This window comes from Cinclus cinclus, chromosome 11 (genome assembly GCF_963662255.1).
Source record: "Cinclus cinclus chromosome 11, bCinCin1.1, whole genome shotgun sequence".
Classification (NCBI taxonomy): domain Eukaryota; kingdom Metazoa; phylum Chordata; class Aves; order Passeriformes; family Cinclidae; genus Cinclus; species Cinclus cinclus.
The window spans coordinates 881,848-907,535 of NC_085056.1; the positions used below are offsets into that span (position 1 = coordinate 881,848).

General features: G+C 55.8%; 3 protein-coding genes across 3 annotated transcripts in view; 1 reads left to right on the forward strand and 2 right to left on the reverse strand.

Annotated features, from left to right (window-relative positions):
- WWP2 (WW domain containing E3 ubiquitin protein ligase 2) overlaps positions 1 to 10,425 on the reverse strand; it is a 29,880-nt gene extending 19,455 nt beyond the window's left edge. The window contains exons 1-6 of the mRNA XM_062499776.1: positions 10,387 to 10,425; positions 8,319 to 8,402; positions 7,622 to 7,769; positions 7,213 to 7,331; positions 2,296 to 2,433; positions 1,458 to 1,554 (exon numbers count right to left, since the gene is read on the reverse strand). Of these exons, the coding sequence (XP_062355760.1) occupies positions 1,458 to 1,554; positions 2,296 to 2,433; positions 7,213 to 7,331; positions 7,622 to 7,769; positions 8,319 to 8,388 (572 nt within the window). The 5' untranslated portion in view covers positions 8,389 to 8,402; positions 10,387 to 10,425. The remainder of the gene's footprint in view (positions 1 to 1,457; positions 1,555 to 2,295; positions 2,434 to 7,212; positions 7,332 to 7,621; positions 7,770 to 8,318; positions 8,403 to 10,386) is intronic.
- Positions 10,426 to 10,511: 86 nt separating this feature from the next.
- NOB1 (NIN1 (RPN12) binding protein 1 homolog) lies at positions 10,512 to 13,492 on the forward strand. Its single transcript, XM_062499897.1, has 9 exons — positions 10,512 to 10,676; positions 10,765 to 10,897; positions 11,007 to 11,140; positions 11,208 to 11,276; positions 11,357 to 11,488; positions 11,595 to 11,804; positions 12,043 to 12,140; positions 12,219 to 12,363; positions 12,765 to 13,492. Exons 1-9 carry the CDS (start codon positions 10,599 to 10,601, stop codon positions 13,032 to 13,034), a joined length of 1,269 nt encoding a protein of 422 aa, XP_062355881.1. The 5' UTR covers positions 10,512 to 10,598; the 3' UTR covers positions 13,035 to 13,492.
- A 7,513-nt stretch (positions 13,493 to 21,005) lies between these two features.
- Positions 21,006 to 25,688, reverse strand: part of NFAT5 (nuclear factor of activated T cells 5) — a 48,200-nt gene continuing 43,517 nt past the window's right edge. Inside the window, exons 11-13 of the mRNA XM_062500022.1 lie at positions 24,880 to 25,028; positions 21,948 to 24,387; positions 21,006 to 21,244 (exon numbers count right to left, since the gene is read on the reverse strand). Coding sequence (XP_062356006.1) covers positions 21,006 to 21,244; positions 21,948 to 24,387; positions 24,880 to 25,028 — 2,828 coding nt within the window. The remainder of the gene's footprint in view (positions 21,245 to 21,947; positions 24,388 to 24,879; positions 25,029 to 25,688) is intronic.

The following is a 25,688-nucleotide window of genomic DNA, read 5'->3' on the forward strand; positions in this document are numbered from 1 at the left end:
CAGAGCATGCAGCTGCCACCACTGTGGGTATGGAGACCAGAGCTCTGCCCATGGAACAGCACCACCAACTGAACAGGTATGTCCAGAACAGCCCCAAATTGAGGTGGGTGCAGCATGGTTTGAGAACTAGCTCGGAGGGTTCCATACCAGGGCAGCCAGGGGATTTGGTTGATGGCAGGCACACCTGGCAGGTGTCTGAAGGTGCCCTGCACAAGTCCTGGCCAGACTTCACCACACTCAAGGTGACACCTGAAGCAGAAAGTCCTCAGAGCTGATGGGAAAGCAGTGGGAAATGGACAATAAGCAGTACCCCAACCCAGCCTCCCAAACCAGAATTTTCTTTGCAGGTTTTCTAGCACCTCCTAGGCACCTGCCAAGCCCATCTCAGTCAGGTCACTGAGCACTTCCCACCCCTGGGGAGGCTCTAACACCTGGACAGTAGCAATCAACAGGAGCAGCCACCGTAAAAGGGCATGATCTGTGTTCACAAACTGCTCCCAATTTCCATCCCTTTTCCTCCTCAGGTGAGAGATGAACACACAACATGGAAAGACAAGGTCACTTTTTGAGCCAAAAACATCAACTCTGGTATATGCCCAGCAGATAAAGGAGGAGTCCAAGAGCTCAAGGTGTAGAGCTTGTAGCTGAGAGTGCTCCTGAGCCTGGGCCATGCAGAACCTCCCACACACAGGCTGCAGGCTCCCTCTCCACAGCCACACTCCTACCAGAACATCTGCACAGGCTGCTGGGCCACTGCCATGCTCTGGAAATATAAATAGGTGTTAAATTCAACTCCATGTTGACAGTGTGACACGTCTCTCAGTAACCACAGCTCCAAAGGAGCAGCGCTGAGCCACTCCAGCCCGGCAAGGAGGCAGGGCAGGGCAGGGCATGGAGCCAGCTGCAGGATGGCCTGCTGCCCAAGCATCTCACTTCCTTTGGAAGCAGCTGTTATTTCCCTGCAGCTCTGCTTCTCCTGCTCTCCCTGGACCTTTGTAAGCATCTCCCTGTGGCCAGTGCCCAGAGGGGCATTGTGCCCCCCAGCCTGGCCAGGGCTGTGCTTGAGGGAAGAGCTGGGGTTCCTGTGATCCCCATTTGAAGGGACTCCACTTTGCTGGTTTGCCTGGTCACAGCCGGCCCCACTCCCACACTGACCATTTTTTCAGCAGCTATTGAAGCAACTGGTAGAAACTCTCTGAGCCATCACAGATGTGATATTCCTTGAGACATCAACACTTTGGGAGAGGCTCAGGCCAGGCACAGCCTGGCTGTACAGTCACCCCTCTGCACTCCCACCATTGCTGTCCCCCAGCACAGGCCACCCCTGCTCCAGACCTCCCGTGTGCTGCGTGCCAGGGGCTCACTGGGAGATCTGGAATGGGGTGCACAGCACAAGGACAATCCCGACACAGGCACAGCAATCCCTCAGTAATGGACACACAGCATGGGACCCTCACCTTGGTCTGCTGCCAAAGCAGTTGGTGCTGGGAGGTTGGTGCCGGCCCTCTGTGGCCACAGCTGTGCTGGTGGGGTCCCGTCCAGGCACCTGGGATCCTGCATGGGGGAAGAAAAGGACTGAACCACCTGTAGATCTACCCTCCTTCCCTCCCTCCCACCTTCCCAAAAGGAGCCCCAAGAGCACAACAGCCCCATCCCTTGCAGGACAGACCCCCAGTACGCAAGGGCCCGCCCACCTCACGCCCCAGCACAGCCCACTCTCCCAGCACCCCACAGCCCCAAGTGGGACACAGGACTCTGCAGAGCTGGCAGTGCCAGGAGAGCAGTGCATCCACAGCTCCCAGATTCCACAGGTTCTGTCTTCCAGCAACAAAGAGAAGGAGCCAAGGGAAAGCAATGCGCCAACCCCTGCTCTGTACAAGCTTTGCTCCCCTGGCAGCCCTGAGAGATCAGCCACCAGCCCACGACCCCACGCACACTCTGCCATGGAGAGCTCTCATGAGAGCATCAGCAGACACTGACACCATTTCCCCAGCCCTCACAGGCAGCGAGGGAAGGGCTGATCCACAGGGAAGGGGCTGAGCCGTGTGGAAGGCTGGAGGAGGGCTGCTCCTCCCAGGATGCTGGGGAGGCTGGGGTGAGCCTGGGCACACTCCAGTGAGCCCATGGAGCTGGGGCGGGCAGGGGCCTCTCTGGCAGGTGGAGGCGAGTGCTGACCCTGGGACACCGTCCCGGGGGTGCTGGGGCTGCGCCCGCCCCGCTCCCTGTTTGGGCCAGGCAGTCACCTGAACACTCAGCCCCGGGGCCGGGCACTCATCCCCCGGGCCGGGCACTCACCCTCCGGGCCGGCACTGCCGTCGGGAAGGCTGCCCAGAGCAACAGCCGGCCCGTCCAGGAAAATCGTCAGCTCTCCACCCGACACAACGCTGCCTTTGTTCTCCGCCTGCAGGTCCAGGGTCAGCTGCCTGTTCTCCACTGCGGCACACGGGACACAGAGAGAGAGAGACCCCCAGTCACCACCGGGTACCAGCCCTGGCAGGGGTGGCTCCACTGCCCCAGCCCCTGTGTCATCCTCCCGGGCTCCTCCAGGCCTCCCCCATCCCCAAAGGACGATGTGCCTGCTCCCTCAGGGCCACCTGTCCCAGTGAGTACCACCAGTGCTGGCCCCACACCTGCACACATCTACCAGCCAGTCCCACTCCCCGCTCCTGCGTAAGATCCTTCTTCACCAGCCCTTGGAATCCCTTCACCCCTCCACTGGGGCTGCAGCTGGCTCTGACACTGAGACCCCCATAGCTCACAGATCCAGAAGCTGGGGCTGTAGGGCAGATCCCAGCATGAAAGCCAAGGGATTTCAGAGAGTCACAGAATCACCAGCTTGGAAGAGATCTCCAAGACCATCAAGTCCAACCAAGCCCTAACACCTCAACCATGGCACCGAGTGCCACATCCAGTCCTTTTTTAAACACATCCAGGGATGGTGACTCCACCACCTCCCCAGGCAGACCATCCCAGTACTTTATCACTCTTACAGTAAAAAAGTTTTTCCTAATATCCAACCTAAATTTCCCCTTGCACAGCTTAAGGCTCGTTCTGTCAGTGCTGCCTGGAGAAAGAGACCGACCTTCCTAAAATGCCCTTCCTAAACTGAGAGGCTCCTTTAAGGTGACAGAGAGGGCAAGAGGGGTCCTGCATGATGGTGAGCATCTGTCCATCCACATCCCTGTGCATATTCTCCACTGAACCAAGCCAGCACAGAGGGCTGTCCCCAAACAGGAACATTCTGCTGCAGCACTGGACCACATTTACAGAAGGCCCTGGAGAGGGTGCCATGGGCTGGGAGGCTCCAGGAGACAACTGCCAGCTCCACTCCCTTCTGTGTGAGCCAGTCTGGCTTCATCAGCTTCAGCAAGGTTTTGCTGGTCCCTGGGGGAAATGGGGGCACAGCACAACCCTCAGCACCCACCCCATCACAGCAATACCTGCCAGTGCCAGCCAGACTGAAACACTCAGCTCCGTCACAGAAGGCCAAAAGAATTTGGCTCCACCAGCCTGGGACACTGGCCCAGACGCTTCCTGACTCATTTGCTCAAATAATACTTTTATTATACACAGATTGCTCATGACACAATGGCACCATTTTTTAGCAACCTGCTTTGTCCCGGTGTGACGTGGGGATGGGGTGTGGCTCAGGCCAGCAGGAGCAGGATGGGAACACATCCCCATGGAGCCCCTGGGCCACCTCTAGGTACGAGCTGTCCTACACTGGGACTTGACACTTCCTTCTCCAATGCCCCCCAAAACCCATTGACACAGGATCTGCAGTGATCACTTGTGGATCTGAGGGAAGTCTCCAGTTTTTAGTGCCAAGAAGGCAGGTGTCTCCTGCACAACAGGGGCACAGCTCTGTCCCTGATCACCATCATCCAGCAACGGACTATGCTGAGCTTGGTCTTCCCCTCTGCCTCACAGAGCTGCACTCCACTTGCTTCCATGGGAAACCGACCTCACAGACAGTTTCAAGAGCCTGAGACAGAAGATGCTACTGAGCACAGCCAAAAACCAGAACAAATCCAGACCCTGTTTCCCCCCGGCTCCTCCAAGCCATAGGAATCCACATTTTCTCCAGGGTCCCTCCACATCCCCCTCCATGCCCGCTGCGCTCCGGGGCTGCACAAGCCCTCATTGTGCAGGAGCCCAGCTGAGGCGCAAAGACAAGGTGTCTCCAAGTGGAGGATGTGAACATGAACCTCCCAGCCGGCTTCCTCCTCCCCCCCTCCACCCCCTCCAGCTTTTTTAAGAAAATAAACACTGGCAGAACCTTCCACTCCCTGTCCCCGTGCAGCGTGCGGGACGCACAAAGGGACATTGCTGCTGCACCGACGGCGGGTCCCCCAAAGGGCCCGGCACAAAGGCTGCCTCTGTCCCACCGGCTGCCAGAATGTCAGAGGGATTATTATTATTTTGGGAGGGGGTCGGGGGGTGATTTGGTCCTGAATAAGGTCTCAGTTCAGCCACTTCCAGTGCCCTGCACGCAGCATCAGAGCTCCCATTTAGCAGAGGTGAGCTGGAATTCCCACCCAGCCCATTAAGCGGATTTACGGTTCCACGAAAGGAGGCTGGGAGCAGCCGGCGTGATAACAGCCCCGGGCTGAGCCCCAGCCCTGGGACCCCCAGGAACCACACGTGTCTGACCCCAGGGAGCTGCCACACAGGATGGGCAGCGGCTCTGGAAGGCCCTGTGTGAGGTGGCTCCATCTCTACAGCTGCATCCCAGATTTTCAGACAGCCAAAATGAGCTTCCCAGTCTCTCAGCTTCCCAAACCTACTTCCAAGCTCTTTGCCCCGTCCCACTGGATGCAAAGGATAGTTCCCATTCCAACAGCTCCATGTGACCATCCAGGTTTTGTGTGGGATGAATCAAAGCTCTCTGGTGTCGAGCAGGTGAAGACTAGCTCAGCCTTTGTGTATTCCCACAGATGGAATGACTCCATGCAGTGGCTACAATCCCTCCAGGAACAAGCAAGGGGCAAGTTAAACCTTCCACAGATGTTCCCAAACGAAGAAGAAACCCAGAGTTCAGCGGAAGGGATAATCTTTAGTGGCCCATGAAAGTCTCCCCAGGGAAGCTTTGCCTTTGCTGCTGATCCAACCTCAACCACCAGTGAGAGACAACTGTGTCCCACTCCATTTATCTGCCAGGGACAACCAGGAGGGCCTCAGGTTTCTGTATCTTTCCTCTAAGAGGTGACACAGGATAGGCACTCTCTAATCCCCCTAGAGACCTACTGGCCAGATGACCAGTTTTGTGGGTCCAGTGTGGGCTCCCACACAGCCCAGGATGCGAGGAGCTCCCGGAGCTGGGAACAAAGAGGTGCCTCTGCAGCAGCAGCAGCAGCAGTTCAGGGGCCAGGGCCAGGGGCCGTGCCTCAGCAAATGAGCTGTTTTATGAGAGCCCAGGGAGCAGCTCGGCTCCTGGAAGGCTCCAGCCCGTGCTGGTGATTGAGGCGGTCCTGACCCACCTCTCCACCTCCCCGGCCAATCCCTGGGAAGGCAGGAGGGACCGCCTGCCAGCCGAGAGGCCCCGCAGGCACTGCCAGGTGCTGGGGTCTGGACCCCTGGCACAGGAGCTCCTGCAGCAGCCAGGCTGTCAGCTCCAGAGGCTCTCAAAGCCTTCCCGGGAGCTCAGGCCCCATCATCGAGCTCCTCTTCCGTGTTCCAGGCCTCAGAGCTGAGACCTTTCCCCCTGAAGTGAGGCGTGCTTGCAGGAGGGCTGACAGCAGCATCCTGGCAGGAGGGCCACAGGCATCACCAGCAGTGAGGACACTGTGCTGCCCACTGAGGACAACGACAGGAACATCAACCCAAGGCCACAGCTACACTCACAAATCAGTATCTATCATAAAGCCTCACCAAAACCACAACAAACCCAAGTAAGAGAGGGGCTGCTGCCTCAAGAGCTCTCTTGGCTGAGCACCTCTCAGCGTGGGAGAGGAGGGCCAGGCCCCTCCAGTGGCAGGGGGAACATGGAAAGGCACTGCCCTTCACATGAAGTGTCTGACTCAGGATGGCTTGAAATCCCAGCTGCCTACTGACCCAGCCCCTTCCTCAGGCTGGCAGGCAGAGGGAACACACACCCCTATTCCCAGAAGACCAGGAGCCCCCCGAGGAAGGGATCTCCCAGGCTCCCATGGGACCCCCAGCAGCCTCTGTCCCACTCACACCTGCAGCACAGCCCGAAGGCTAAACACTAGCCTGAAGAGAACAGGAAGGAGCAGATGCCAGCCCAGATAAGGAAGGCACACAAGAGCAGACAGGCAGCACCTCCCGGAGCAGGGCAGGCTCTGCAGCTTTAAGAGTCCTTCCTCCCTCCCAGCCCACAGTGTCAAGGAAAAATCTGACACGTTTTTTCTGGGGGATGTTAATGGACAAGCTAGAACAGCCAGTTGCCTTTTCCATTCATTTTCCACACAGCCCCCCGGGATGGCTGGGAATGAAAGAGCCAATTGTGCCCCGTGGCGGCGCAGGTAGGGCAGGAACCACGGCAGTCCCAGGAGCCCAGCACGGCCCCTGCACACCCTCGGCTGCAGGGGAGGGTGCCCAGGGGCACAGGCACCACGGCTGTGGGGCTGGCTGGCAGCTACACCCCAACAGAGCCAGCCCGAGGCACACATCCAGGTCCCCACAGGCCTCATGAGAAGACAGCAGTAGCAGCACAGCTCCCATGTGTCTCTCAGGGCCACAACACCCGGTGGTACAGCTGGGACACCGGTGCGGTTCCAGAGCTGGAGGCTCTGAAGGAAGATCAGGGGAAGCAGCTCACCCCAGCCCCCGGCACCAGGGAGGGTCTGAACCAGCCCCGAATCCCTCGGGACACAGGAGGCACTTCTCCCTCTCCCCACTCAATACCAGGTCTGTGTCTCACAAGCTTTGCTTGGAAGAGACAGAGCCAGCCTTTTCCAGCGCTGCGTGGCCGCTCGCGCCGCCCCAGCCCTGAATGGCCGCCTTTATGTGGGAGCTGCTGTCACGAGCCACGCTCTGGCAACCGCAAACGGCGGCGAACAGCAGAGGGGTTTGTGTTCCCGAGCCGGCCACGGCGCCCGGGCTGACGCAGGTACGGCTTCCGGCACGCCCGGCCCGGGGCACACAACGGCACCTTGTTCCCACCTTGTTCCCTACCGGGAGCACAGCGGCCGCTGCGGCCGCCCCGCCCCGTGCCCTGCCCGGGCAGGCGGGCACTGCCCCGGTACGTACGTTTGCCGCCGCCCTTGAGCAGGTTGCCGAGGCTGATGGAGGCGGCGCCCAGCAGCTCGTTCCTCAGCGTGTGGCAGATCCACACCTTCAGCTCCAAGTGGCTCTGAGCTGTGACATTCCTGCAGAGAGAGGGGAAGGGGCCGTCACTGCGGCCTCCTGCCCGCTCCGTGCTTGGGGAGCAGGCAGTGCCACAGGCAAGGAGCAGAGTAAGGTGGGCAAGGATATGGGGCAATGGGAGACCCCCCTCCGACCGCCCTCCCAGGCTGGCTGTCCCTGGCAGCGTCCTCATGCAAAGGGCAAAGCTCTGTGACACCTGAGTGTCCTCAACCGGTGGTACAGCAGGGCACATGGGGGGGGCACATGGGGGCAGCCCCTGACCAGCCCCACAGCAGGGGTCGCACAGACTCACAGGGTGAGGATCTCGTTCCACAGCAGCTCAGAGATCCCCATCTGCTTCCCTGTCTTCTTGGTCTCACCGGGCAGCCCGTCGCCAGCCACCTCCACGTAGCAGTTCATCCGCGCCGGGCGGCTCTGGGCCTTGGGCTTCACAGACACAACTGGGCAGAGACAGGCACGGGGTCAGGCCTGCAGGACACCCTGTCCCCTGCCCTTGTACCCCGCTCTACCCCTGTCAATAGGGGTGCCACGACTCGCAGCAGAGTGCTGGGAGAGGGGCAGTGGGGAGCGACGCTTCTGGGAGCAGCGATGGCTGGCACCAAGCCCTGAACGTGCCTATCCCCAGCTTCACCCCTCCGAGGGTGGCAGGGCTGTCACTGTCCCCACAGACACCTCCCTACCCCAGGGCACTGCGGCAAGATGGGCCGGGGCACCCCCAGGCCAGCAGTGCCTGCGGAGGGGCAGAGCTGGATGCGGCTCCAAGGGGACGTGGCTCCGGGCTCCGGGAGCCATCTCGCGGCCACGGGAGCAGCAGCGCGGCCCTGCCAGGGCCCCGAAGCCACGTCCCCACGGCAGCCGGGCAGGGGAAGCGGCCGAGCCCAGCCCACGGCACGTGAGACAGTCCCCAGCCCCTGCTTCCCCCAGAGTGCAGGCAGAGCACACAGCACACATTCCTGGCAGGGAGAATCCCACGAGGCAGCAGGACCCACCTTTCACGGAGAGCGGGGACTTCTCACAGGGCGGCCCGGCCCTGGCCCTGCTGGAGCTGGCAGCGGCCATGGCATCACCCCCAGCTGGAAGCAGAGAGAGAAGACACCTCAGCACTGGTCCCACGGCACCCAGGGAGCCCAGACACAGCCCTGTGCTGCTGCAAGTGCCCGGCGTGGCAGGAACATGGGGACAGGGCTGGGCAAACCCTGTAACACACAGGGTCCCTCTCCTCAGAAACCAGCCCTGCACCAAAGGCAACGCTGTGTCCTGGGACAGCTACCCCAGTATGGCAGTGCCACGAGCTGAGCTGGGCAGCACCACCTCCACACGCCCCTCTGGGCACCTGAACCCCTGACCCACAGGTCAGGGCTGTTGGGGGATAGAGCAGCCACCAAAACCTTGCCCTGGGGGACACTGACTCGCCACACAACACCAACAAGATGGCAAGGACATGGCAGTGGCACTAGTTGGACAGAGGACAGCCTGGTCACAGCATAAGGACCACATCCCTCAAGGGCAGCCCTGGTACCAAGTCTCATTAGGGTACCAAATCCCACAGGACCACTGAGGTCGGGAAAGGCCTCTAAGATCATCGTGTCACCCCCCAGACAAGAAGGACACACTGTGACCCCAGGAACAGTGGCAGGACACGTGGCAAGGGACTCTGCCCAAAGCAGCAACCACAGAGCAGAGGGATGAGGTCACACGTCACGCAGGAGCACGAGCTGGGAGCGTGGAGTCAGCCGTGGGCTGCTCCAGCCTCCTCCCGGCCATTCCCAGGAGCTGCAGAGGACAGGAGCCAAGGCCACAGCCCAGCATCTAAGCCAAGAACTGCCTGGCCGGGACCACTGCCAACCTCCTTCTCCCCTGCTCAGGAGAAATACGAAAAGAGGGCAGCAGCTCCAGCCCCTCTCCCTGTGCAGGAGCCTCTTCCCTGCCCTCTCTCTACATCCTCCTTAAACTGAACTGAGCTCCATCCCACAGCAGATTCCCTGTGAAATCCCCTCTTCCAGTGCCTCTGCTCTCTGTGCCAGCACAGCAAACCTGCCTGGCACCCCAGGGCCTGGCTGTGTCTCGTGCAGCCCCCAGCTCTGCCTGCAAGTCTCCATTTGGCACTGCCCAAACACTGTCCTGGCTCCATCCATCAGCAGCCAGGACTCCCGGGCACATCCCAGCTGTCCCTCACCATGAGGGGATCACTGTTACACTGTCACCCCCGTTCCCATTATCCCACCCACAGATCACCCGATCTCCCCTGAGGATATCGGATACTCCTGGTCCTCGTGCCCCCAGCTCCACATCCCACATTCCATCGGGGCCCTGCCTAGCCCTGTCCTGGCTGGGCTGTGTCCATCCTTCTTCTTTCAAATCCTGACTCTTTCCCCCATTCCCTCTTTTCCTGACCCCACACTATTTCTCTGTCACTCGCTCTGACACCCCCGGTCACGTCAACAAACGCCTCTGGGCCCCCAGAAACCCCTCGGTGCCCAGTGCCACTCCCCGGGCACAGCCTTCCTGTCCCGTGGCCTCTTCCCGTCCCGCACACCCCTCAGCCAAGCGGGGCTGGGCCGTTCCCGCACCCTACACATGGCGGGAACCCCTTGGCCAGACCGAGGCTTCCCTTCCCTTCCCTTCCCTTCCCTTCCCTTCCCTTCCCTTCCCTTCCCTTCCCGGCTTCCCGTTTCCGACAGCCCGGCCTGGCCTCCCGGCCCGGCCGCAAACACCGAACCCGCCCCCGGGACCGTCCGCCCCGGCCCCGCAGCCCCGCACAGAAGAAGGCCGGGCGCTGCGGGCACCGTGCAGAGGAGGAGGCGGCCAACGCCCCCCCCATAGCCCCGCTGTCCCGGGCCGGTACCGGCACAGGCTGAGCAGCTCCCGGCGGCCGGAGTGCTCCACAAGGCCGTGTAGCGCCGGACGGACGGGAGCGCCTCAGTGCTGGGCCGTGAAGCACTGTTCAGTCCAGTCCAGCCCAGTTCAGTTCAGTTCAGTCCTGTCCTGTCCTGTCCTGTCCTGTCCTGTCCTGTCCTGTCCCGTCCCGTCCCGTCCCGTCCCGTCCCGTCCCGTTACCGGCCGCCGCTCCGCTCCCGCTCCCCGGCTCCAGCTCCCGCCGTCATGTGACCCCGGCCCGTCACGTGACCGCGCCGGCCGGAAGCGCTCCCGCGGCACGACCGCCGCTCCCGGCGTGCCCCGACTGAACTACAACTCCCGGCGTGCCCCGTGTCCGGGCCACAACTCCCGGTGCGCTTCCCGCGGAGCTTCGACGGCGGCCGGTGTGGGCCATGGGGTGCGCAGACATGGCGCGTGTTCCGCACGTCGTGGCCGATACGGGCGCGTTCCTGAGCGCCGCCCCGCTGCAGGTACCGGGGAAACACCGGGGAGACACCGGAGGGACGCGGGGGGGGTGGGACAAGGGGTTACGGGCCGGTGTGACGGCGCTGCCCGCAGGACATCGCAGACGCGCTGTACACCGTGCCCGAGGTGCTGGCCGAGATCCGCGACCGGCCCGCCCGCCGCCGCCTCGCCGCGCTGCCCTGCGAGCTGCGTGTCCGCCGCCCGCGCCCCGAGCTGCTGCGCCTCGGTGAGTACCGGGCAGGCGCCGGTACCGGCTCCTTTCCCCCGCCATACCGGCCCCGCCCGGTTCCCGCGGCCCGGCCCGGCCCCACGGCCCCGCTGTTTCCCGCCCGCAGTGACCGAATTCTCCAAGAAAACCGGGGACTACCCGAGCCTCTCGGCCGCCGACCTGCAGGTGCTCGCCCTCACATGTCAGCTCCAGGCTGAGATCGATGGCCCCGGCTCCCTCCGCTGGGAGCCGCAGGACAAGGTAGGACGGGCACGGGCGCGGGGCTCCGGTTCCAGCGCCCCCGCCCACGCCCCGCGCTGTCCCCCAGGTGCGGCTCAGCTCCACCCCGCGGCACCCCGAGGCCCCCCTGCACCTCGCTGGCTTCCACCTGCCCAAGGTAAGGCACGGCGGGAGGGCGAGGGGCTGCGGCCGCTCGGAGCCCCGGGTGAGGGATGCACCCCCGTGCTGTGCCCGCAGCACAAACCCGCGGCCAAGGGCCCGCACCAGCCCGGCCCCGGCCCGGCCCCGGCGGAGAGCGACGAGTTCGGATCCTTCCTGTACTGGCGGCCGCCCCTACCCAGCATCGAGGAGGAGCTGCGGGAGCTGCTGGTGAGAATCTTCTGGAGTTTTCTCCCATCCTCGCTCTGCCACTTTTGGCTGGCCTTTCCCGACCCCTCTCTGCCATACTGACCATCTCCTCCCCCGCATGCCCCAGGCCATCTCCGGTAGCCCTGAACCCCCCGAGGAGCACCGGAGCTCTGCAGATGGGGCCAGCGCTGGTGAAGAGGAAGAGGATGAGGAGAGTGATGATGAAGGCTGGATAACTCCTAGCAACCTGAAGCAGGCCCAACAGGACACGGGGCACTGTGACACTGCTCCTGTCGGTATCCAGGTCGGCTGTGTCACCACGGACTTTGCCATGCAGGTGGGTGCTGGGCTGCAGCCGGGGACTCAGACCTTTGGGCTGCTCCTACCAAGGCAGGGCTGCATCCCTGGGCAGAGGAGAACGGCTCTGGGACGGCCCTGTGTGTCGAACCAGCAGGGTCTCTGTCCCTGAGGCCTCTGCAAAGCCTGTTGGGCTCTCACTGCCCGAGCTGGCAGGGCCAGGTCCCAGCTGCCAACATGCCCAGCTGGCATGTCCTGGTGTGTCTCTGCTCTTACAGAACGTGCTGCTGCAGATGGGGCTCCACGTGCTGGCTGTGAACGGGATGCTGATCCGCCGGGCCCGGAGCTACATCCTGCGCTGCCACGGCTGCTTCAGGTGCTGGGGCTGATCCTGGGTTGACCCTGTGCTCCATGGCCTCAGGAGCTCTGAACCCCCTCTGTCCCACCCTTGCAGGACCACCTCGGACATGACCAAGATGTTCTGCCCCCACTGCGGTAACAAGACCCTCAAGAAGGTGGCAGTGAGTGTCAGCAACGATGGGAGCCTCCATATGCATTTCTCCCGCAACCCCAAGGTGCTGAACCCCCGGGGGCTCAGGGTGAGTACCTGGACAGAATCCCAGAGTCACTGAGGTTGGACAAGACCATGAGGAAAATCAAATCCAGTCATTTTTTCACCTTGTCAGATAGCGCAGAGCACCGAGTGCCGTGTCCAGTCAATTCCTTGGACACTTCCTGGGATGGGGACTCCACCACCTCCCTGGGCAGCCCCTTCCATGTTTAACACCCCTTTCTGTGAAAAAAATTATTCTGTTGGAACCCCAGGGATGGGAGCCCAGTCTGTGGCTGGTGGGTGGGAAGGAATCAAAGCAAGCTGAGAACATCCTCCAGCTGTTGCACTTGGACCCCAGGGCTTTTGGGCTTCCCTGCTCAGTTCTGCAGAGGGCTGTGGTCACCCGGGAGTCCCTGGGAGCTGGGGCCGATCCCTTCTGTCCCACAGTACCCGCTGCCGGCGCCGCAGGGCGGGAAGCACGCCAACAACCCCCACCTGGTGGAGGACCAGCGCTTCCCGCAGCAGCGCCTGTCCCGCAAGGCCCGGCAGAAAACCGACGTGTTCGACCCCGATTACCTGGCCGGGGCCTCTCCCTTCGCCGAGAACGACGTGCACAGCCGGGCCGCGCACCTGCACCTGCGCGACGCCGCCCTGGGCGCCGGCCGCCGCCGCCTCAACCCCAACGCCGTCACCAAGAAGTTCGTGAGGAGGAGGTGAGGGGCAGGATGGGCCCCACCTGCCCAGGTGTGGTGGTGGCTCTGCCAGGGCGAGGCCTCTCGCAGCACCTGGACAGGGGCCGGGCCATCCTGTCCCCGCTGCGCTGGTGCCCCGAGAGCAGCAACCGTGACTGGGTTTGGAGAGGGCGGGGTGGCTTCCCTGCCCACCCCCAGGCACCCCCGAGTAAGGGCTGGGTCACTCAATAAACACCAAACCCCAAAGCACGGTGATTTGGTCCCATTTCTGCAGCTGCCTGTGCCAGGGGGAGCCTTTCTCTGAGCCTCGAGGGATGAGGAGGCTGGGACAGAGGGAGGGAGGATTTCTCAGATCTTTTGTCCCATGGGATAATGAGCTCCTGAAGGACAAAAGCCCAGGGCAGGGGGCTGTGTCCCACCCTGGCACTGGGCAGTGCCCAGGGCTAAAGGGGGAGACTGGGGTAAAGCTTCTTGAATAAATCTGCTGAAATCTTTCACAACTGACTGTTGTGACTGTTCTCCTTAACCCTGCTGAAATTGTTCAAAATTAGGAAATACCTGATACCAGCTGTGGCCCCTGGTCCTGGCAAGGTCACAGATTGCAGGGTGGGAACAGCCCCCCAGGGGTTACTGGGGATCCCACACCCTAAGTCAGTGAAATTCCCAAGGACCTTTTCCTGCAGCAGCTGCAGCGCCCTGGGCACAGAAAAACCATCGCAAGACTTTGCACTGTAAAATGAAAACTTTCATCGTTTATTCTCGACTGCAGCTGTTTACAGAAATATAGTTGCGAGTATACAAATGTCCCAATAGAAGCAAAATATTTTATTTTTTTTTTTTTAATATTTAACAAGTTATCACAGGAGAGCTAAAAACATAGATGCAAATAAAATATCCCCTCATAGACAAACTGAAAACACCGGGAATCAGTGCTTGGAAAACCCACCTACGAAAGCCATATACACAGAACTGCACAAAGGAGCATCTGGTGCTACTTTCACATTGCAGGACACAGAAGAGGCAGCTCAGCGGTCGAGGGTGCACCCAGAACATCTGGCAGGCAGGGGAGAGCCCACCAGAGGTGCAGGGATAGAGACAGAGGTTGGAGCTTAACTCGGCATCAGCTCAGATGGAAATACTTCAAATTGCCTCCTTTTATCCAAATTAAGTTTCAGGAACGCTGCAGGCTGCTGAGGATACTGGAATGGAATCCCAGTTGTGCAACACCCAAAGAGCCACTTCCAAACACGAACTTCCCCCTGGACACATTGTCCCAATGGGCAGCCATGGTCCTGCCCAGGCACTCGGGTCAGATCCTGTTCCATGGGGCAGCTCCAGGGCCAACACAAAGCCAAGGCCGTTTACCTGGACCCTTCCCTAACCGCAGGCCTGGAGCTGGAATGTGTCACGGAGGGCTGCTGGGTGTGGGAGCCTTGGAACTGGAACAGAGGGGTCAGGGAGCAGGGAATCCTTGGATTCCTTGCCCTGTCCCTACACAGTGAACGTCACCGGGCAATTTAATGAAGTGTAACAGCAAAAATGACAGCTCTGGAAAAAGCAGAGTTCAGCACTGCAAACTCCAAGAGAACAAAGGAGGACATTGGACACATCAGTGTGGTGGAGATGATTTAAGAAAACCTTTACAAGGAAAACACTGATCCACTCATGACAAATTCCAGTGGAACACAGCTTTGGAATTGAAAATCATGTTGGACACAATACACACTATTGATTGTATGGCCTGATGTAATGGCTGGAGGTGTGTCAGGGGAGGTTTAGGCTGGAGATGAGGAAAGGTTCTTCCCTCCCCCAGAGGGTGCTGGGCACTGCCCAGGCTCCCCAGGGAATGGGCACAGCCCTGAAGCTGCCAGAGCTCCAGGAGCCTCTGGACACTGCTCCTAGGATGCCCAGGGTGGGATTGTTGGGGGGTCTGTGCAGGGCTGGGGTTGGACTGGATGATCCCTGTGGGTCCCTTCCAGCTCAGGCTATTCCGTGATTCTATGATTTTAATGCCTCACACAACTGCAAGAAAGAGATCAGCACGAGTCGTGGCGGGTTCCTCACGGACAGGATTCAAGGGGAGCTTCACTGGCCTTCAAGGAGTGCTCTAGATTTTGACTGTTGCACTAATGAATCAGTTCAAAAAAACAGTTTGCAGACTCCTGTCCTCGTCGGAATAAAGAGAAATGGTAGAGGAGCTTCCCTTCCCTGACCAACCACAACCAGGGGCTTTTGCCACACAGTAACATCCAACACACCCACTGGTGTGAGTGAGCACAGCCACCACCACTCCCTGTCTGCAGGAGCTGCTGCTCCAGAATGACTCCAGGGATGCTCAGGGCTGCAGGAAGCCCATCCTCAGCCTGGGTGTCAGTTCTATCCTAGACCACATGTGCAAGTATGAACTAAAATATATAAAAATACAAAAGTGGCCACAGCTGCTTCCAGCCCACGGATCCCAGTGAGGTTCCCAAGCAGAGCAAGTTCTGGAGCCACATCACCAACAGGGCCACACATCCAGGACTGAGACGTGTGAGACACCTACTCATGAGTTACTATAAAAACCTCCTACTGAGGAAAAGGAATATTATTTCATGTTTATTAAAATGTAAATAGAACAGTATTCTATGCATGTGTCTACTATTATTTATATATAATAATCTGACTCCTCTATATACATATATATATAATCCTAGAATATACAGGCAGTGCATATTTACATCCCTATACAAACTGGGAGAGGAAAAGTCTCTCCTCCTGTGTAACCCCCCGAGTCCCCCACTCCCCTAGAGAATTTCACAAGTTCCTTTTTGCAGGAGTTTACCCCCTGCTGCATTTTTCCTTGTTTCTAACACATTTAACCCATTTCCAACACTGACCTTGGTGCCTGCCCGGGGCACCACAGCTGGCACAGCTGGTCTGAGCAGGAACACCAAGAGCTCACAGGCTGCCACAAAAGACTAAACAAACCCGAATTAAAACAAAGCCCCTGAACAAACACAGCATCCCACTGCGTTTCCTTTTGGCTTCTACAGAATGGGGCTGCCCTGAGCCCCTCTGAACACAAAACCCACCAACTCCTTGAAACTCAGTTTTGCACTACTGAGAAGTCACCAGGATTTCCTGTTCTCACCTTCCACCTACAGCTCAGAGCATGCCAAGCAACTCACTCTCCTCTCTCCTGCTTCCCTCACTTGGATCCACAGCTGTGCTCCCTCTAAGCAGAGGCACAAGAAAACTGGAATAAAAATCCATCCAGATGTATCTTCCTTCTAGAAATTAGATTCTAAATCAAAATAGCAATGGAAGCCTTAAAAAATAAAGTTCAGCTTATGCAATTGAGGGAATGTCCACTGACACAGCTGCCCAGGACTTGGTGCTTCCAGTAAAAACCTGCCACAGTTATGTTGAACTGCTCATGCCTTGTTTTATCTCAAAACTACACCCTGTCAGTGATTAGAATTAATCACAAGCACTGATCAGAGAGTGGACATCCACTTCAGAACAGCCAGCCTGGAGTTACTTCTTGAGCTAGATTTGTGTTAAAGTAAGAGCAAAGTGGCTTGCTGCAAGACCAGGCAGTGAGGAGACAATTAATAAAGCAACTGTAAATTAAGCACAAAGTGCCAGTAACTCCGTGCCAAAGGAGCTGTGCAGCTCGAACTGTGCATTAAGTGTTGGCTCTGTGGTTTCTGGGTGGGCTCTGGGCACTCTCGGGGTAAAAGCTGAGGGGACATGGTGGGGGTTGGCAGCTCCATCTCCCTCCACTCTCACCTGTGCCCACAAATGGGTGCTCTGGGACCCCCCAGGGATGCTGGATTTACACAGACTGATACCTCAGGATCCTCTCTGGCACCCAAAGGGCCCAGACGCGATGCCAGTGCTCCACGTGCTCTGGGAACACGGGGCTCATAGGGAAGCTCTGCCACCCAACCTCAACTGCTAAAAATGCCCCTAGTAAAACAGAGGTGTGGCTCAGGCTGTGCTCCCTGCCATGACACCCTGCAGCCTGTCCTTGAGCTCCTCTGGGGCTGATCCAACCCCTGCATCCTCAGAGCCGCTGCCGAGCACGCGCCAACCGCTGAGCGACCTCTTCAGTCACACAAATACTTTTTGTAACCAAATCACATGTTCAAAGTGTTTGTACATTTAAACATTGACCTAAAATGAACAGGTGAATTTAACACGAGGAAAGGAAGGTGTTTCCAGAAGGGAAAATTGAGATAGCACAGCCCTTGGTTGGTTTTTTGTGTGTTTTTTTTTTTCTCTCTTTTCTCTTTGTAAGTAACCTCAAACATGCCCACAATTCAAACATACCCTTCCCTGGAGCTGTGGCAGGCTTGGGATGAGGTTTCTCTTCTGGGCACTCATCCTGTTCCACGGAGAATTGGTCCCTGGTGACTTGGCACTGACCAGCAAACAGATAGAGCCCTTCGGAACAAGGAGCAAACTGAAGCAGCACGAGAGCGAATCCATCCTTCCCGTCACTCCTTCTGTGTCCAACAGCCCCAGGTGACACCCAACAGCTCATCCTGGGACACAGATCCTGCAAACACCACCAGTTCCTTTCCCAGTGAGTGCCTATGGACTTCCACAATGCTCTGGACCTTGTTGGGTCCACTGTTCTCAGCCTGAGCAGCCCCAAACAGCACCTGGGCACTGCTGGGGGCTGCTGCTTTCGTGCTGTGAACCATTACAAGATGTTGGTAATGTTTTGTCTAAGCAGGGGAAAAAAAATAAAATACAGAAAGAAAAAGTCTGGGTCAGGGTTAAAGCAGCTCTGGACATGATGCAGCAGGGAATTCTTTCTGTCCTGATTAAAATTTCCAACGTTTGAGCATAATCATAAATTAGGAGTTATAACACAGAGGCGCTAATAATAAAATATTAAATAGGCAATGAGAGCGGAGAAAAGCTGAATGGCTCATTCTGAGGGAAACCCCAGTATTTCATATTTTATATAATCCTAAATGCCTCTGGGTTTCCTGGCTAGGCTGTGAGGGACACACTAAACACAGAGCGAAGCTTCTCGTGGCCAGCTGGACCAACACTGCCTGATGGAATGGCGAGAGATGAACACGTTATTTATGTTGCAAAAAGTACTTAAATACTCAATAAAGACATAACAAACCCCACCCCACCCCACTGTTATCAGACGCCACGTTGTGGTAGAACATCAGACAAACTCACAAATTTACCACAAAAATGTGTGGCAAAAAGAATATTTTATATATATGTATATATATAAATTTTTTATATTTATGCCAATGTACTCACTCAGTACAAATAGCAAAATAGTTATACCATTTCCTAAATACAAAATATAGCTTTCCAAAAAAATGAAACACACATTAGATATAAACCATCCAAAACTTGAACGATTGAAAACTGTATTCAAAATTAAATGACCCAGAGCAGGTCTCTTTCTGAAAAGTTCCCTTCATATCGGCAAGAAGCCTTACTACTGAAAACGTAATTCAATGCCTCTCAATGAGAGAGAGAAAGAGAGAGACAGAAAGAGAAAGTGAACGTCGTGACAGACCAACAAACGGGGAGAATCCAGGAAAACCAACAAAAACTCTACACGGCTCAACTACGCACACCAGTTAAGGGGAACACACACAGTAAACAGACTAGAGGAACTTAAAAAAAAAAAAAAAAAAACAAACAAAACCCATTTACAGACTGTTCTTTTGTTATTCCAAATAACAAAAATGAAAGAATGACGTGATACCAGCTACTCTCTAGCGAGGCGGAACGGGCGCCGCGGGAGGAACGCGGATCTGAGCGAGGCTGTAGTGAGAGATCACACACTGTCCGGAGACTTGAAGCACCCAAAAAAAATCCACATGCCTCACAATACACCTGCATGGTCTGGAGTGGGTTGTTTTTACATTCGCTTAACATCAGTCAATGGTTTATTCCTCAATTAAACGTGACAATCTAGAAACCAGACTCGGGGCTCGGTGGTAGAAAAAGGAAAAATCACTTCAGAACTGCGATGATCTCCATGTGCTACAAAGATGCAACAGCTCAGGATGAAGTGACCTTTTAAGAACGCTTAAAAATGATGCAATCTGCCCCCTACTTGGAATAAAGCCAAGCTGAAGATTTCCATCAGTCACAGCTGGAAGTGGCGGGTTAAGGGGGATTCCTGCATTTAGAAGGTGGTGGAGAAATTGCTTCCTCTCTCCTTACTCCTTGATTATTTGTCAAAGCTTCTACTGACTAAGCAATTTACTGCCAAGGATTCCTAAAAGCTGTTTCTTTAGCTTTAATGCCAGTAGGATATTTATGTCTTTTTTTAAAAAACACAATACAAAACTGAGGGAGAGAAGGAAAACCATGGAAAGAATGGAAGGGAGAAGGCTGGTTTGGGAACAGCTCATGAGGCTTTACAGAGCTCTAACCCACCAAGTCAGAATGAGGGACACAGAGGAGTCCCTTCCTCAGCCACACAGAATGCTCTTTTCAAGCTGAAGGTATTTTAGAGAAGATGTTAAGATCAACTGGAAGTTCCCCTTCATTTTGTAGAGCCTCCAAACCCTTGCTCTATGTACAGCTCCACATAAGAGATGTGGAAAACCGTTAATCCCATTCTCAGATGGGAACTGGTTATTTACAGCAGCAATTCTCTGCTTGGTTATTACAGTTATCAACACTTTCAATTCACAAAGGGTGGGTTTGGCTCTCCTACTCCATGTCAATCGAGGGATCCCTTCACTTACTGACAGCTGAGTCACGGCTCGGGGCAGAGGCAGCTGCTGCTTCTGCTGCACGAGCTTCCCAAGGGAAAAAAGGGATGTGAAGAAGGAATAGGAGGGAAAAAGTAAACGTGGTAACATGGATTACCTTCCAACAACAATAATAACTGACCAGATATGCTTTAAATTCCAAGAGCCCCCACTGTAATGAGGTTTATGAACCTGGTAACAGCCCAACCCCACGCCCCAGTAACACAAAGCATAACTCCTCAGCATTATTGGCACTATGGAGCCCAAACCCCGTGGTCATGGCCTCAGGTCTGCCACTGGCCACACGTGTGCTCTTAAAAGAGGCCACTTTTCCACAGAAGCAATTGGTTCCACGCAGCCTAATCCAGAGTTGGAAGGTCTGAGAGGATCTGGGGAATCGTCGCTTATTTTTCTTCACGGAATTTCTGCATGAGAAAACAAGCAGAGAAGTCAGGCATAACTAATCACAGCCCCCTCTTCCTTCTGAGCAGTGACTTTGTATTCAGGGTGTTCCTCATGAGCAGCTACTGAACTGGGGGTGAGGAGTGAGAGAAGCTCTGGCGAGACCCCAAACTCCATATACAAACCCCTTTAGATTAGAGAATGAAGTGCATCACTTCAGTGAAAACTCAGGGGGGGATTTAGGACAAGACCAGCCCCAGGTTACACACCACAACCTACACTGGACTCAAGAGTCCTCCTGGTTCTTGGTGCTCATTTGTAGTCAAAGATTCTTTCCCCCTCTGAAAAAGGCACCTTCTAAAAGAAGAATGTCTCCTAGCAACAGCTGATGCTGTCGGCTGTTTCTGACACAGCCTCAGCACGTGGCACACTCAGGAGCTGCCACATTCCACCAAAACTTGTTTTCACATTACGTTATTGTAACCCAGGGGAAGAGATCAGAACAGTTCAGATTTGAGGTGCTATTTACTCAGTAAGTCTCAAGTTTTTTAACCACAGTCATGTTTCAAAAGGTTTTGATCTGCCAAGCTACCAGTGATCCACTCTCCTCCCTAACGAAGTACCAGACTGTCACAGATGACAAAAACGCAAGAAAAATGAACAAGACAGTCTCAACTGTTTCATACAAGTTCTGACCTCTGACTGGTTTTAGTAACTTCATTCTGGTATTATTCAGCCTCACTGATGTTTCAGCTGACCTCTTAAAGCACGGTCACACACTGCAAGGTATAATTGTACTGAACAAAGCTCCTGCGTGGCAGGAAGGTACCCAGAGACCCCAAAACTCACCACTTGCCTAATTAAAACGAGCCAGCCATGTTGTTCCCCTGGTTCTGCAAGGACACGAGCAGATCATCAATCTTCTCCATGTTCTGGTTGGTGGCCATGGCCGAGGGCAGCGGAGAGGTCTCGGGGAGCTGCTGGGACAGGAGCGCCGGCACCGAGGGCTGGGCCTCGCCCTGGGGCTGCCCGGGCTGGCCCATGGCCATCAGCTCCTCCGGCAGCGCCGCCGGACCCGGGGGCAGCAGCTGGCCACAGTCTGGGGACAGAGGGACATGTCGGTGTGCTGGCACAGCCCACGAGTTCCCACAGCAAAGCGCACGGCCACGACCGCAGCCCACCACGAGCTGTGCATCCCCGTGAGAGCTGCTACAACCTGCTGTGAGCAACACCTGCACCTCCTGCTCCTACTCTGTCGCAAGCAACCCCAGCAGTAAGCTGTACCCACAGACCTCTGCACACAGAGAAAGGCTCTACATCCCACAGAACTGCTCGTGGAGGCTGAGCCCAGAGAGGAGATAAGGAAAAGTGCAGGTTTGTACAGCTAAGCACACTTTAACAGACACTTTTCTGGAACGTACAGCTTCTAAAATCCTTGCTTTTCTTCAGTAACATGAAGAGAGGCAATGTATATATTGTGGAACCAAAAACAGCAAGATAAACACTCTCTTAAGAGAGCACAACCACTCCTAGATTAGATATTAGGGAGAGATTCTTCCCTGTGAGGTGCTCAGGGCCTGGCACAGGTGCCCAGAGCAGCTGGGGCTGTCCCTGGATCCCCGGCAGTGCCCAAGACCAGGCTGGACACTGGGGCTTGGAGCATCCTGGGACAGTGCAAGGTGTCCCTGCCATGGCAGGGGTGGGACTGGATGGGCTGTGAGGTCCCTTCCCACCCAAACCATTCCCTGTTTCTATGGCAGCTCTCTCCACTGCGAGCTCAGCATCAGGCACTGGTCACTTACTGTTCTGGATGCCAAAGAGGAATATTCCTGATGTCTGCTGGGACGAGGCAGGGGAATTCTGCAGCTGGTTGATGGCACCTCCTGCTGTGCTGTGGAACAGAGGAGCTGGCTGCTGGGGAGGAGAAGCAGTTCCTGGCATTCCTGCCATGCTGTTTTGGGAGGAGTACATGGGGGACTGCTGCAGCTCCGGCTGGCTCATGCTGTTCTGGACAGACAGGGCAGACATGGAAGCTGAGGAGATGAAGAGGGTGACTTGTTGCTCTTGAGAACTTGGGGACCCTTGGACCAGCTGAATCTGGGGTGAGTTATGGAAGATGGTTGGCTGCTGTGCTTCGGCCTGGCTAGAGCCAGGATTCTGGAGAGGAGACACTGTGGTCTGACTCTGGAACTGCATGGGCTGCTGCTCCTGATTCATGGAGGCCATGTTGGACTGTGGATGAAAAATGGACTGCCCTTGCTGCTCCTGATTGGTAACCGGGTTTTGATTTGGATTGAAAATCATGTTCTGCTTTTGGGAGGCCATTGTACTCATTGCATTTTGATTGCTGAACATCATGTTCTGCTGCTGCTGCTGTTGCTGCTCCTGAGATGGAGGGCTGCTCTGGATAGCAACAATTGAATGCTGAGGCTGGAAGATGGCTCCTTGCTGGTTCTGAGGGATGGAGCTGGACTGGATGGAGCCCAAGGACACCTGGGACTGAAACAAACCCTGCTGAGCAGGCTGAGTCTGGGGCTGCTCCTGGGGAAGCATGGAGCTCTGGATATGAGAGATCTGTGTCTGCTGCTGGAAGGAAGTCTGCTGTTCAGTGTTTGTTGCTGTCTGAAGAGGAGAAATGGGATTTGGGCTTGTAAAGAAAGACATCTGCTCTTCCTGAGTGGCAGGGTTGCTCATGGAACTCTGGGAAAGGAACATGTTGGCAGACTGCTGGTCTTGAGGCACGGAGGAGCTCTGCAAGACACCCATGGCGTTCTGCGAATGGAACATCGGGGGCTGCAGCTGGTCAGAGGAATTAGTGTTGGTCTGGTTGTGGACAATGGAATTTGAGCTATGAAAAAGGGATCCTTGTGTTTCCTGGGATATGTTCTGAGTGTCACCAATAGGGTTCTGAGAGTGGAAAAGCTGAGCCTGTGAGTGTGGAGACTGTTGGATGAAGCTTCCTGACTGAATGGACATAATTTCTCCACCTTGCTGGAACAGAGCCCCGCCCTGCTGCTGAGTCCCACTGGTCTGGACACTCATCATGGTCTTGGTCGATGAGAAGAGATTAACCTGGGACTGACTTTCCCCACTGTGCTGCATCTGAACCATGGTCTGAAACACAGAGCTCTGCATCTGTTTGCTCTGCCCCGAGGCCTCCTCTCCCTCCGCAGAGCTCGATGGCTGGAACATGGCAGGGCCATTGTTGGAGACTGGCTGCTGAGCAGGGGCGGCCGCCTCGCCGCCGGACACCCCCGGGGACGAGGAGAACAGCTCACACTGCATCTGCATGTCCTCACTGCTGGATAAGCCACCCATCATGTGAGATGCCTGCTGGTACACTGGGGACTGCTGCAGGGCTCCGTTCCCCGCCGTGCTGGAGGAGAACAGATCCGACTGCATCTGCGTGGCCGCCTGGCATATGTTCTGCTGCATCCCCATCACCATGGCCGACGTCTCCATGGCCTGCTGCTGCTGCTGCTGCTGCTGTTGCTGCTGGTTGGACAGGGCACCTTCAGGCTGGGAATGAACGTTCTCAGCTCGCCCAGGCAAAAGGTTCTCCGGTCTGGAATGGACAGCTGCGTCCGAGGAGGAAAACATCCCGGGATTTACGCTGTTCTGTATCTGGCTGACCTGCTGAAAGATATCTGCATTCAGCTGATCTTGGACATCCTCGCTGCTGTCGGAGCCCGAAAACAGAACAGAGGATAACTGCTGCTGAGCTTCCAGAACCTGCTGCACCAAGTCAACATTCCTGCTGCTGCCCGTGGCGGTGTTGGTGGGGAAGTTGCCAGCCTGGAGCTGCTGGATGGTGTTCTGGAGCTGGCTCACACCACTGGCCGATGAGAAGATGCTCGAGGAAATCTGCTGCTGCAGGGCCTGGGCCGGCTCCGAGAGCGTCGGCTGCTGCTGCTGCGAGGCATCAGCGAGCTGTGACAGAGTCACCACTGTGCCATCCGACTGCAGCACCTCCCTGGGCTGGGAATCCCTGGGCTGGAACTGTGCAGCCTGCTGCAGCAGGGCATCGCTGTTCTGCAGCTGGCCCGGGGTGGATACTGCAGAGAAGCTGCCGGGCTGGGAAATGTCCTGTGTTTGGATCGTGCTCAGGGTGTCTGGGTTGTACACCTTGGGCTGGATTTGCTGCTGGTTTTCACTTTCGGAAGGTAAATGGGAAGCAGAAGTTGATATGCCAGACATGCTGTTTTCCAATGTTTGCTGAGTTGGTCCAACCACGTTTGAAGCCTGAAAAGAGTAAGACATTCAGCAATTTATAAACTTACTTGGCGTTATGAGAATACAATTTCCCAAAATCCCCTGAGTCCAAGGAACATCAGAGGGAGATGTGAGATGTGAAACCCAGACACACCCAAACCAGCAAGCAAATGATTTGCAGTGGAACTGCTACCTCAAGGATAGAATCGTGGCACAATTTTAATGAAAGCAATGCTAAGAGCTGATTAAAAGAATATTCTTAGAGTAATTTACTTGTTCTGTGCTACAGGACAAAGATCCCCATCACAGGGTCACTGACCCCTCAATCTGTCTGGGTGCAGGAACTGGGTGAGTTATTGAAGGAAACTGTCTGTTCCACTAATGCTCTGGGATTGTGTTTTGCCCAGACTGATCCTGGCACTTTCCCTGTCTATCACTGTTCTCCACTACTAAAGCATGGACCAAGGAGCAGACATCACCCAGAGTCTGAAAGCTGCTGTGCTCAGCCCCCACCAAACTCACCTGGAACACGAGGGAAGAGCATTTTTGTGCACTTACTTCCATTGGAGCCACATCTTCGTTCTTGATCATACTGCTTGGCATGAGTGGAGTTATCAAGGCACTAGGAAGAATGTTCACCTTCTCCAGGTTACAGCCTGTGGCCTTCACTGCTGCAGCCACAAACAAAATGACAAGAGGGGCAATGGTAAAACCCATTGTTCTGCAACTCCTTTTAAGTAAATTACAGAACTGCTCTTCAACGTAAAGCAACAGATCTCCACACCCTAAGAAATTTAAATCTTACAGTAACGTGGCAGTAAAATTTCTGCATGTGTGTAGAGTGAGGAAGGACAGAAGAGACCAAGTACATACAGTAAACAAAATTCTCTGACCTCTGGTCCAGAGTCAACCTGGAGCAGAACAGGAACGAAGCATCAAAGAGGAGCTGACACAGAAACCCCCATGAGAAGGTAAATTCAGATGTATTGCATAAATTAACTGAGGACATGAAGGAACAGCAACAGTGTGTTGTGTTCTGAGGAGCAGCAGCTGTTCTCCTGGAGCAGTTGGGATCTTCCCTCAGTTAAGCTCCACAGTGATTTAGATGGATGTCAGGTTTACCCTCCATATTAGTTTATGTATTTGCTTAAATTAACACCACACAGTTTCTAATTCTTTATATCAACTGCAATCCTAGGCTTCTTTGTTATTTTTCACTTGCAAACGTACTAAATAAAGATTAAACTGCAGAGCCTAACGCATGAAAAGCGAAAAAAAAAAATTGTGTCATCTTTAGCAACTTTTTTGTTCTAAATTAGCCCGTACTAAAA

Bases quoted from the DNA above. Each gene is read 5' to 3' on its own strand.
- NOB1 (XM_062499897.1), top strand. From the start codon at position 10,599: ATGGGGTGCGCAGACATGGCGCGTGTTCCGCACGTCGTGGCCGATACG. The intron at 11,277-11,356 runs GTAAGGCACGGC...CTGTGCCCGCAG, and splicing joins CTGGCTTCCACCTGCCCAAG to CACAAACCCGCGGCCAAGGG. The intron at 12,364-12,764 runs GTGAGTACCTGG...TCTGTCCCACAG, and splicing joins TGAACCCCCGGGGGCTCAGG to TACCCGCTGCCGGCGCCGCA.